The 11,580-nt window shown below is 37.9% G+C and overlaps 2 protein-coding genes across 3 annotated transcripts; both read right to left on the bottom strand.

Moving 5' to 3' along the window:
* Positions 1-762: 762 nt before the first annotated feature.
* On the bottom strand, positions 763-5,388 carry LOC127355011 (CD209 antigen-like protein B). The gene is made up of 7 exons (XM_051385444.1): positions 5,220-5,388; positions 4,802-4,934; positions 3,891-3,989; positions 2,992-3,786; positions 2,589-2,731; positions 1,660-1,769; positions 763-1,576 (listed from the first exon to the last, which is right to left on the bottom strand). The coding sequence occupies exons 2-7, from the start codon at positions 4,905-4,907 to the stop codon at positions 1,438-1,440; spliced, it is 1,392 nt and encodes a 463-aa protein (XP_051241404.1). The 5' UTR covers positions 4,908-4,934; positions 5,220-5,388; the 3' UTR covers positions 763-1,437.
* Positions 5,389-6,684: 1,296 nt separating this feature from the next.
* On the bottom strand, positions 6,685-10,440 carry LOC127355014 (N-acetylaspartate synthetase-like). Of its 2 annotated transcripts, none has more exons than XM_051385450.1 (3): positions 10,103-10,440; positions 9,553-9,717; positions 6,685-8,643 (listed from the first exon to the last, which is right to left on the bottom strand). In XM_051385450.1, the coding sequence occupies exons 1-3, from the start codon at positions 10,311-10,313 to the stop codon at positions 8,249-8,251; spliced, it is 771 nt and encodes a 256-aa protein (XP_051241410.1). In that variant the 5' UTR covers positions 10,314-10,440; the 3' UTR covers positions 6,685-8,248. The 2 variants fall into 2 exon arrangements, with proteins under 2 accessions (XP_051241410.1, XP_051241411.1); XM_051385451.1 differs by having other exon boundaries at positions 9,553-9,678.
* Positions 10,441-11,580: the final 1,140 nt, after the last annotated feature.

Raw genomic sequence — 11,580 nt, 5'->3', positions numbered from 1 at the left:
GTAAAGGTAGACTGAGGTCTGTGTGAAGAAGTGGTAAACAAATGCATGTAAGCTATTAAGCATCTAATGGAAGAGGACTTCGTCTGAAGTACTGAAGCATTCCGGCTAATAATAAGGTGGGACAGCTGGGTTTCCCATTGGACTGTACAAGCCCCATTAAGTCTGGAGTTATTTTTTGAATGGAGGCTTTATTATTGTTATTATTATCATTTTTATACATTTTATTATTCACCAATGTCTGTTGTTACGTTTCTTTATCTTGTTTACGCTTATCATGACCACTAAGATTATGACTTATAATACTCTCAGAAAAGAATATTTGTTTTTCTCTCTATTCAAAAATCTATAATTACGAAAACAAACATCAAACCTAACACAAAATATACAGTATGCTGTTAATTAATGTACCTGGCAAGCTGCCAAAATGTGGATATTGAATGTGTCGTTAAAATGTTTACTGACAATGTATTTCATTTGTTTTCTACCAAAACAGGCATTTACAGTGACTAAAGGGTTATTCTATTTTTTCATGGTTATTAAGGGAAAGATTGTGATGTGTTTTAACACAGAAAAAGTCAGAAGTGACTTAGGACAACTACCCTCCACCCACAAATACCACAAAGGTTGTGGCAGATGACATTGTTCCTAGAAAGACAACACAGGTCATTATCGATAATTCTACTATCTCTAGCTTTAGGTGTAGTGTCAAAATGACTTGAGCATATTGACGAACTCTGTGAGTGTGATTCATTACACTAGTAGTACAAGGTGAATTTTTTTATTTTAATATGTGTGTTTACATGAATGAATACATAAAAGGTGTATATGAGAACATAAAATATCATTTAATTTGTCAATTGAAATAGTTAAAGCACTGATTGAATGGTTGTTAATACATAATGAATAATGCATAATACGTATATTAATGTTAGCCAGTTCAACCTTAACCCAGATGCTCACTAGCTCAGCAGGAACTGAATAATAGGTACAACTCTTGGGAAATGCTTAATTAATTAATCCCAGTAGCAAATGAATTAACATAATCATCAAGTGTCTTTCTTTAGAAAAATCTTAATTGTTTCTACAGTATGTACAGATAGCTATGGAAAGCTTGGTCCTCTTTGAGCCAAACTGGTTCCATAATACAGAGTTTGCTCCACGCAACCTACATTAATGTACCTGCCCCAGCACATAATGGGCTATCTGCTAAAGTTGATTTCATAATGCATTACTTATCACAACAATACATTTCAGGTTTTAGCTGTTAGCAATGCTGTGTGCCATTGAGTGTAAAGTGCTCACATAATATGGATTGAAGCAAACTGATTTATCTGTTACTTCCAATCCACTGACCACAGTCCCTAATGTGCATTTATTTTTTTGTATACACTGATATTACATGATGGCCATCAGTAGCCAGAGCTAGCCAGAGGAAAACTACTTCTCACAGATCCAGTTTTGTTCTATGGCACAGTTCTCATCATTCCAGTCTCCAGTCCCTGACGCACGGTGCCAGAACTCCACACAGTCCTGGTTCCTCCCCATGTGGCTGTTGGGCTGGTCTTTACCCCAGAACCTGCAAGACAAGGACAGCCATCCAAATTGAGAACAGACATTTTGCGTTTTTTGTTTGGAAATAAAGTGTATTTATTTTCTTACGCTTTGGTCATTGGTGTCCCATCTACCCATTTCCATTGCCCTTCCACTCCTTCATCAGATAATCCAATCCAGACTTCTTTCTCACTTCCATACAAGGCATTGATGAAGGTCTATGAGAGAAGACATTTTTGCAGAGGTTTAGTATACATAAATTACTTGTTGCACTAATTATACTAACTAATGAATGAAATGATTCTATGAATGAAGTTAGCAAATGTCTGGTGAATATAGTAGAACATTAAGCAGCTAGACCAAAAAGAGAGCTAAACAGGAGTGAACATTGGACTTAAGGACCCTAACCCTAACCCTAACCTTTAAGTAGATTAATATCTCAATTTCATTATACAATCCTACATCGTAAATGACAATAAAATAACCTTGAATCCATGATTTTTAATTAATGGTCAAACCCTGCAAAACAAGCACAGGCCTTAAATACAAATGCATCTAATTCTCTTTTGTTGCAGTTTGTTACATTGTAACAAGCATGGGCCAAAAACTAATTTTAAGCTTTTAAGTCTTTCCATTGTGTTTGCTGTATTTTTAGAGGTAGCTATAGCTTAGCTTTGCCTCATTTGTCTATTATTTATTTTTCTTTTTTTATTTCCAGTAGAGGGCTCCATATGTTCAGCGTAGAAAGCACTGTGTCTTGCCAAAACTTCCTTTTGGTTAAGGAGAACTGAAACAAAACAGTAAAGTTGCAGATTGCAGCTAGAAAGCTTTGTGGCATTAAGGGGAACTGCAGAGTTAGGTGATAACCACATTACTCAAACATTGTTCCATTGTTAGTGTGAAAATATTTATTAGTGCAGCTTTAACAAACTAAAACGCCCTCAAGAAGCTGATTTGTTGCATTTTCATGAAAATGAATGAGGACACCTGCAGGTACAGTCATGCAGATACAGACAAATGCATAACGATAAACAAACCATTTCTTCTTGGCTTGTTATGATTGCCAGGTCTGCTTCTTTGGTCTGACAGTATTCTCTGCTCCGATTCCAGGTCCTCTTGCTAGAAGAAGTGAAGTAACAGCTGTACTCGAATTTCTTCCAACCAGAGGGGCATTTCTTATCTGAAAATGCAATATATGTATTGATCGATAACAAAAACACTATGACAAAAGTGTTTACACGCATTAAGGTGGAAAACATGTTTAGAGTGATGTTGTTTTTTTGTGTGGTTAAGAAAGGTTTTGTTTTTTGCACAGTGGCCCTTTTAGCTTTTCCCTGCACAATTTTAACAAGAAGGCCACATGCAGTATCCCAGTTGAGAAGACATTTTGCAATATGAAATCTGCTTCAAGTGTCCTTTTTGTGATTTTTTTTTCCTTACCTTGAATCGTTGCGTTCAGTCTCTCCACTTCCATCTGAAGCTGGTCTCTCTCAGTAGTCAGGTTGTCATTGTTTGTCTTCAGCCAGTCTCTCTCCACAGTTACGTTTTTGCAACTCTTTTCTAGCTCTTTTTTTTCCTGAATCAAGGACGAGTAAGACGCCCGCAACTCATCTGTTGCCTTTACAAGTACGTTGAAATTGGCCTGCAGAGTCTCTTTTGTTATCGTCAGGTTTTGGTGACTGCTTTCTAGCTTGTCTTTCTCCCTGGAAGAGAAGTTGTATCTGTCCTGCAAATGCTCTACATCCTTGATCAGGGCATTGTAATCCTTTTGCAACTGCTCTTTGGATCTGGTTACATTATTGTATTTGTTCTGTAAATTGTCTCTGTCTCTAGTCACTGAGTCATATCTGGTCTGTAACTCACTTTTGCGTTGGATCACTAAATCATAATTTTTTTGTAACAGGTCTTTGGCTGTAGACAAGGCATTGTTGCTAAGCTTCAATTGGTCTTTGCTTGCTTCTAGCTCTTCTTTCGCTTTCTTCAAAGCATCGTTGCTGGTCTTTAACTCGCTTTGACTATTTTTAAGTTGGTTTGTTTGCTCAGTCAGTAAATTGTTATTGATCTGTATCTGTTCTTTCCTTTTAGTTAATAAATCATTTTGCTGCTGTAACTGATTACTTTTGGCCTGAAGATCCCTTTTGTCTTTTTGCACTGTCTTCAGGTCCACCTGTAGTTTCTCTTTCTCTTCACTCAAGGCTTTTAGGTTGCTCTCACGGTCTTGCTCTGCTTTTTGGTCTGCCAGAGATGAGAGGTATCGTTAAATTAGTGATTTTCACCTTGACAGGCAACTTTCTAAAACATGTGGATTTTTGACAGAGAAAACAAAGAGGTAGACTCACAGTGGACACTCTGACCTATGACCCCAGCCAACAGGATGACACACAGCAGACCAAGGCAGAGTGTAGCAACCCGGAAAGGGCTGTTTCTCAATGCATAAACTGGAAGCAAAACAGGAATTCAAAATGTAGTGTTTTAAGGAAGTTGTGGTTATGTTATATGTGATTTATCTGCATTACAATAGTGTGTAAAACATTAATCATAGTTCATATACCAATATATATCACATAAAACGATGCAGTGGACCTATCAAAATTATTATAATGGCAGCTGTATCATTTTTAAACTGGGTTGTGTAATACGGATACAATCTTATATTAGTAATAATAATAATAATATATAATTTATATAAATAAAATATAAAATAAATTTGAAGTTAAACTGAGACAATGTCTATATATAAGATCATTAGACAGGAATTGTGTTTTTGGATAACCCTTCTATACAATATATGATATATACAGTATATATAATATATATATATAGACACAAAGGAACTTATCTGAAGTTGTGTTTTTGGTGACCTGCTGCTGCTGACTGTTGTACAAACATGACTCAAAATGGATGCTAATGTTGCTGCTGGCAGTTTCTTATTTTCTTATTCTGCCTCCAGGTGTGCAAAAAAAATTTATTATTTCACTTTTCAATAAATTGATTCAATAAAAGTTATTTTTCTCAATTTTTCAATAAGTGGGGGATAAAGTGCATACTGTTGTCAGCAGTAACCTTAAGAATTTCTGATTTCTGTTGATGAGAGGAGAGAGACTGAACTAAAAAGCTGTGGGCTATGAAAACAAATCAGTGAGCGGAAAAACAAAAAGCTCTGTAGAGCTAAGGGGAACTGGCAGTTCACCGTTTTTTATACTCTCATGGTATCACATCACCGAACCCTTTTTGGAATTAAGCTTATTACCTGAATACCGGAGCTTGCTGCCATCCGTAAAGAGTTGCTTGTATCCAATTTTAGTGTTTTCAATGTCCATGTTTGTCACTGTAGAGGCATGGTACTCAACAGCCATCTTTGCATCTGCTTCATGAGCTGTAGTCTTGCCAGTAGAAAACAGTAGCATTAGCTTCTGAAATATTTTTTTCAGTAATGTTGCTATAGAAAATGTAGAACATTTAAGTGCCCTCCAGTAAGTTCTCCTATCTTCACATAAAGAATAAATCTTTAGACCTTGTGTCACCTTTACTAGGACTGAAACATCTGTGTCATGGTGCTGAAACTACTACTTCTCGGATGCTGATTGCTTTTTTAGGCTTTGTACCACTGGGTGATAATGCCAGATTTAAATACCATGAATGTAAGATATAAAGCAAGTAAACCTTACCTCTGTCTGTAGAGTCTTGAAATATGCAGGAATGATGTTTTGAGCAATCTCGGAGAGTAAATGCTAACCTACTGATTTCCAGACACTTCAACCTGCAAAAACAGTGCAGATATGCTTCAATACATGCAACACTCACTTTAAATCCTTGTGTGGTGGTCTTTACACTCGTGGCCAGTGGGAAAGAAATTGAGGGTTGGTCAGTAGGCGGAGCAAGAGACTCCCCTCTAACTAGTTGCTACCGAGTTAGTCAGAGAAAAAGGTTTGATTTGCATTTTGAGAATAATATACTAAATAAAGCTCCTTGTTTGTAGTTTTTATGAAGTATTTATGCTAGTTTGCCATAAAGAGGACAGGAGGAAGGACTGATACTCAGGGGTGTTTCCAGACTTTTTTTGACAGGGGAAGCACACGAGGGCCTCTGACTTACGCCGGGATGGCCTGAACTATGTGTTATCTAGGGACCCCGGTATGCAAAAATATTTAAATACACTAGGTGAAAATAACACATTTATCCCACATTCAAAAAACTGCATGGTTGTTACCCAAAAACTGCTTTGGATTAGCATAAAGTGGGCATGTGTACAATGGGGAGGCTTTATAAGTAACCCATTTTAATCCAGATATTTTGAGGTCAAAGGTCAAGGGATCCTTTTGAAAATGGCAATGCCAGTTTTTCCATTGACAAAATTTTGCCTAACTTTGGAGCATTACTTAGCCCCCTTAACATTTCACTCTAGCTTTAAAACACAGCCTGCTACATGCTCTGAAGTGGAAGAGGTAAGGATAATGGGGTGGCACATGGAGTGGGCTATTAATTATATTTTTTATTAATTTTTAATTAAGCCCCCCCTCTGGCGGTGCCTTTGCTGATACTGATTGATGTCTGTGTGTATGATGTCAGGAATATGATTCATTTGATTTCATTTTAGATTTGTTTCCAGTGAGATAGTATTGAGTTTGTATAGTTACCCTTTTCTGATGTTACTGTTGCTTCTCTAGAAACTTTATTCTCGGAATTGTATTTCACCTTTAATTTCAAAATGTAAAATCTCCCTCCTATCATTTTTATTTACTTATGCAGGGCACTAATATTCTTGTATAAGCAGACAAGATGAACTCATTAGTGAATTCAGTTTGTGTTTGTAGTTAAAATAAACCATCTCTGCCATCTCCGAGATTATGAGGGCGTATGACCACTGTTTGAGATCTGTTTCGGTTGGTTCTTGCCAATTTCACAACATGAACCGCATGTTCAGATGAGGAAGAAAAGATTTCACAAAACACAAAAAGGCTGAACATGCAGTTTTAACATGGAAAGAGAAGGCTGGTTACTCAAGTTTTGTTCCAACATATTCTCTGACTCAGCAAACCATGCACTGGTCTTGTAAACAATTTTTGTGTAGACTATATTTAATCTTATTGTGATCATAATGAAAACAGTATCTGTACTAGGGTGACAAGTTGGTAACAAAATTAGTTTTATTTTTTCATATTTCATCTGAACAATGCAAACTGGAGCTAACATTTCACAAACTCTAATGGGGGCCTAGCTTGTCAACAATTCAATAACTTATCCAGACTTGTTTCATTTGTTCGATTGTAATGTTTTTGTTTAGTCTGAGCAGCACGTGTGCGTAATGGGACGTCTTGCTTTTTATTTCAGCGCCCATATTAACAGATTAAAGCAGCCACACTGCCCTTGAGTCAATGCCTATTTTTTCCACAAGCAGTTCCCAGCAGAAAGCAGTGAAAAGTGTCGACATTATTCCAGCACCATATACACCTTCTCACTGCAGTTTCAATTTCTGTATCTGTGTTTCTGTATATGTATTTTATTGTACTGTATTTATCAAAGGCAAACTCAGTATAGACAGATAAGGCTGGCAGCAAAATGACAGCAAAAATCTTCAAATGGTTTGAAATGCAGCATCTTGACTAAAACCAGAAAATAGTCTTACCACTGAGTAAGCTGGAGTGAAGCTAAGAGGAAGTGAGTCTTGACAGAGCTGGGATCAGCTTCTGTCCTATTATCTTGTCTGAGCAGTTGTATTTTCAAGATCGGCTGATATCTCAAAAAGAACGCACACAAATGACCACTCCTTAGAGTACACAGAAAGCATTGTTGTTGACTCACAGATAAAAAATGTTCATTTGAATGTTACACTGAATAATAAAATAAAAAGAGTTAAAGCTTTAATTAGAATGCCTGCAGGGAATTATGAATATGAGCTGGGCACCGCTACGTGAGATAAACAACAATGGCGGCTGCCAAGGACGTTAGCACAGATGCTGCTAACATCAGTTATATCAGGAGTAAGAGTTCGACTGTATGATAGTTTGTTGATCTGATTGGTTGAAGTTTGCCAGGTGGTGACAGATGGTTCAAAAATAAAGTCCCTTTTCCAAACAGTTTCCAACAATCTCATTGAGGTCAATTTGAAGAAAAACTACAGCAGACAGAAATAAAAACTAACATAACCAGACAAACAAAAGCACATACAGCACCAGGGCCAATCATACACATCAACCTTAATAGCACCATAGACATCTGTATATTTATTGTAAATGGACCTGTACTTGTATAGCGCCTTTCTAGTCTTCCGACCACTCAAAGCGCTCTTACACTACGTGCCACACTCACCCTTTCACACACATTCACACAGCCCATCGAACAGAAACTAACTCATTCATACACATTCACACACGGTATCGGGAGCAATTCGGGGTTCAGTATCTTGCTCAAGGATACTTCAACATGTGGCACCAGGAGCTGGGGATCAGCCAACAACCTTCCAATTAGGGGACAACCCGCTCTGCCTCTGCGCCAAAGCTGGCCCTACACATACACACTATTGTGTATATAGTGGTGGGATAACAACACTCTACTCTGTCTTTGACAAAGGTCAGGCATCAGGGTTTTGCATGACAGGAAAACATAAGCATTCAAACATACAACAAGACTGTAATTTTTCTGGTGCAGACCGTCTTGAAAATTCACCTCACTTTAGTCGTCTGCACTGCCACTACAGTCAGTGTTGTCCATTTGAAGTGATCTTGCCATTTTGCACATGGAGGCTGTAGTGATGATGGCGGACCCTGTAGAAAATTCCTTCTAGTAAGGACGATGTCGCACCAGGTGTGACATACCCGTTGGTGACCCCCACACAGCGGAAGCCCAGACGCTGGTAGAGCTTGTGGGCAGCGTGTGTATATGCTGTGGTTCCCAGGACAACAAAGGAGTATCTGTGAGTGACTGCAAACTCCAGAACCTTTCGTCCCAGTGCCACGCCAACTCCATACCGCCGACGGCTCCGGTCCACAGACATCCGCTTCAACTCAACAGCACCTCCCGACTTCTGCTGGCCGACTGCTGCTACGACACCCACCACTTTGCCTTCCAGCACTGCTACCCACAAACAGGAGTCTGAAGTGGAGGGCAAGGACAAAACATGAAAATGATGAACAAAGGAAGGAAAAAATTAAGTGAAAAAAGGAAAAATGTTTTTAAAATGTCTTTTTTGCCACAGCAGCAAGAGATAGTTGGCCTTATCAACCAACCTAATCGAATTACAACTGCAATAGTCACTCTAAGAAGATGCACAATATCCTTTTCAGTCCAGGTTGCCAAGTGTCAAGGAAAATATATGTATGGCAATGTGATTTGCAGGCACAGACAGGTTACAAATTACCACTGAGTGAATGACAAGGCTAGAAGACTCTGAACTGCTTCATATTTTTAGACAATGAACAGTAAAACTTGTAGGTCCATCATCAGACACTGCTTTGTAGCCTCTGGACAGAAAAAACTTCCCAACTAGCTTGTGAATTTTATCTCCCTGTGATGCAATATTTGAATGTCTTTAACCATGTAATTCATATCCTCCAGTATTCTAGTTTTTTGTTTTCTTTTATTTGACATTCAATTATTGTCTCCATCTTGTCTGTGAAACACTTCAGTAAATTATGGAAATGTTGTCAAACCATAGAAAAAAACAGTCCTATTTATGAACCCAAAACCTTTCTTGTCCAAGGCTGCTTAGTTTTAAATTGAATTAATTATCTTGTGCTTTCCAGCACTTTTGTAGATTACTTTTGGCTGACAAAAATGTTTGTTTTTATTGCAAAAAAAATATTTTCCCTCTTGAATGAACTTCAAGGCCCTACATTTTTGATAAAATAACAACACCAAGAAACAAGAGATGGTTAGATTAAGATCCTAGTGATAAAGATTCAGTAAAAGTTTTTTCAATTCTACCATGCACCGTCACTGTAAGTCAGAAATAGGAGACAATCATTCAGTACATACTGCACTTGAAACTTGTACAAAATATACCTGATGGTTTCATATAAAAGCCTTCAATGTCTCCCATGTCTTGGCTCAAGGCGCGCTCCAGATAACCATGGATCACACGTCTGCTGTAGAAGTAGCGCCCACACAGCACAATTGCAGGGAGGAGTCCTATCACCCACCAACACATGGTGATGACAAAACATATAACTGCCAGAGGAGAGATATGAGAGATGACTGAATGTAAAGAACATTCTTCACAGTGGCAGCAAGAGAACAATACAACAAACACAACGCAAAACTATTTTGAGCATTGCATTATGAATAACAATAACGTGAGCAAGACTCAAGAATTAGTAAAAGAATGAAAATGATAAAATAAAATCATAATCAAGAAACTGTGAAAAAATAAAGATGTGTTTATAAAAAATCAAAAAGAGATATGTCTTAAAAAGAAAATACAGTTTGTCCTGATACTCTCAGTGGTCCCATGTATAATGCTTCTATCAGTGTGCTTGCAATTACCACCTCACATATATCTTTCTCCAAGCTGCAGAGGCAATCACAGAAATATGTAAAATATAAATAATCTTACCAGTCATAGCAGTATAGAGCAGGAGACTCTCAGGGTGGTGTCTCAAGCCTCTGAAGGCAGTGTCTGGTACCATCTCTATCAGCCCTTCATAAAAGATCTGCTGGACCTCCGGTTTGTCCGCCGGCTCAAACTCACGCACAACTATAGTTGGAAGTTCATTTTGAGCTTTTAGTCCTTGTTTTTGGACATCCTTAAGTGCATTTTCCTCCATATCAAACTTTAAAAAAATAAGGGATTCGGATGCAAGTATAGAGCTAGCTGAGGTCCAAATGCTGACGACTTCTTTCAGCAACAATGCTTGCAATGTTTATCTATTCCATCTCTGCTTTGAGATAGTATGTTTCCTCAGTGGCTTTGCAGTTGTTTTTAAGCATTTGTCCCAACAGATAAGATTCCCAACACATGTTTGGAGGCCACACCTCCTAATCGTCCATTTTTAAACGTATGTAACTCTAACTGTAAGTTGTAAATATAGAGGCATAAAGACTGTATCACCAGAAAAGCATTTCTTGATGAATAACAAGAAAAAATAGAGAACTATAACATTTAAATCACCTTTAAATACAGACTGAAATTGATTGAACATATGGTTCAGGGAAACCCTTAATCCACCATTAAACTGCAAATTAATAAAGTATTGCAAATGCAAATGATAGAAAGCTTTGAGTACTGTAAGTAAAGAACGTACTCAAACACCAACTGTTTCTCTGTTGGTCCGTGGCTTAAGATCAAGCCTCAAAAGATACAGTTTATCCTTGAGCACTACAAAGGGATGTAGCAGTAATTTCTTAATAATTTACACAGAATGAAAATAGACGGCGGCGGTGACGGCAGAAGGTGAGGGGCTGGGAGGAGGCAGGGAAACTGGTGGGGAGTGACTCACTTCTTAGTTATAACTCTCAAAAGGTCTGTTGAGATCAAAAAGAATCAGTCTACATCAGACAAGACCAAGCATGCCAAATGTGACATGAGGGTGGGATCAGTTAGATTCTATATTTAACTGCGATGACGCCTGTTGGTTGTGATGCCTGTGAAATGATAGTGATACAAATGTTGGAGTGGAGAAAGCCTGGAATGATGGGCTAAAAGGAGAGTGAAAGATAGATACTGGGAGGACTGTCAAACAAAAGCACTTTTCAAGGATCATTAGCTTTAATCTCAGTGTGATCTAAATGATGGATCTCATTCCTCTCAGTCTGGCAGGCACTTCACGAAAAAGTTAGCAGACACTTTACTGTCTCCTTTACATGCAAATGAGTCCCAGCACCGTCTGCATAGAAAGACTTTATGAGTGCATCTTAAACTCTTTCCTACACAGGGGAAGCCGAAACATAATTTTATAATAACACAAGCAAAAATAATAAACGGGAAGCTACATCTGTAATGAGTCATGTCAAAACAGAATTCACTAATGAGTCAATCCTTGAATAGTTTTTAAAATGTTCGCTCAATAATACAGAACCACAAAAACAAATACA

Source organism: Dicentrarchus labrax, unplaced genomic scaffold, assembly GCF_905237075.1.
Source record: "Dicentrarchus labrax unplaced genomic scaffold, dlabrax2021, whole genome shotgun sequence".
NCBI classification, from domain to species: domain Eukaryota; kingdom Metazoa; phylum Chordata; class Actinopteri; family Moronidae; genus Dicentrarchus; species Dicentrarchus labrax.
This window is presented reverse-complemented; position numbering and strand designations above follow the sequence as displayed.

Excerpts from the sequence above, each read along its gene's own strand:
- LOC127355011 (XM_051385444.1), bottom strand. The coding sequence starts at position 4,907 with ATGGCTGTTGAGTACCATGCCTCTACAGTGACAAACATGGACATTGAA. Across the intron at positions 3,990-4,801 it reads CAGCAAGCTCCGGTATTCAG|TTTATGCATTGAGAAACAGC; the intron begins GTAATAAGCTTA and ends TTTTGCTTCCAG. Across the intron at positions 2,732-2,991 it reads ACTGAACGCAACGATTCAAG|ATAAGAAATGCCCCTCTGGT; the intron begins GTAAGGAAAAAA and ends TTGCATTTTCAG.
- LOC127355014 (XM_051385450.1), bottom strand. The coding sequence starts at position 10,313 with ATGGAGGAAAATGCACTTAAGGATGTCCAAAAACAAGGACTAAAAGCT. Across the intron at positions 9,718-10,102 it reads GCTCTATACTGCTATGACTG|TTATATGTTTTGTCATCACC; the intron begins GTAAGATTATTT and ends CTCCTCTGGCAG. Across the intron at positions 8,644-9,552 it reads CTTTTATATGAAACCATCAG|ACTCCTGTTTGTGGGTAGCA; the intron begins GTATATTTTGTA and ends CCTCCACTTCAG.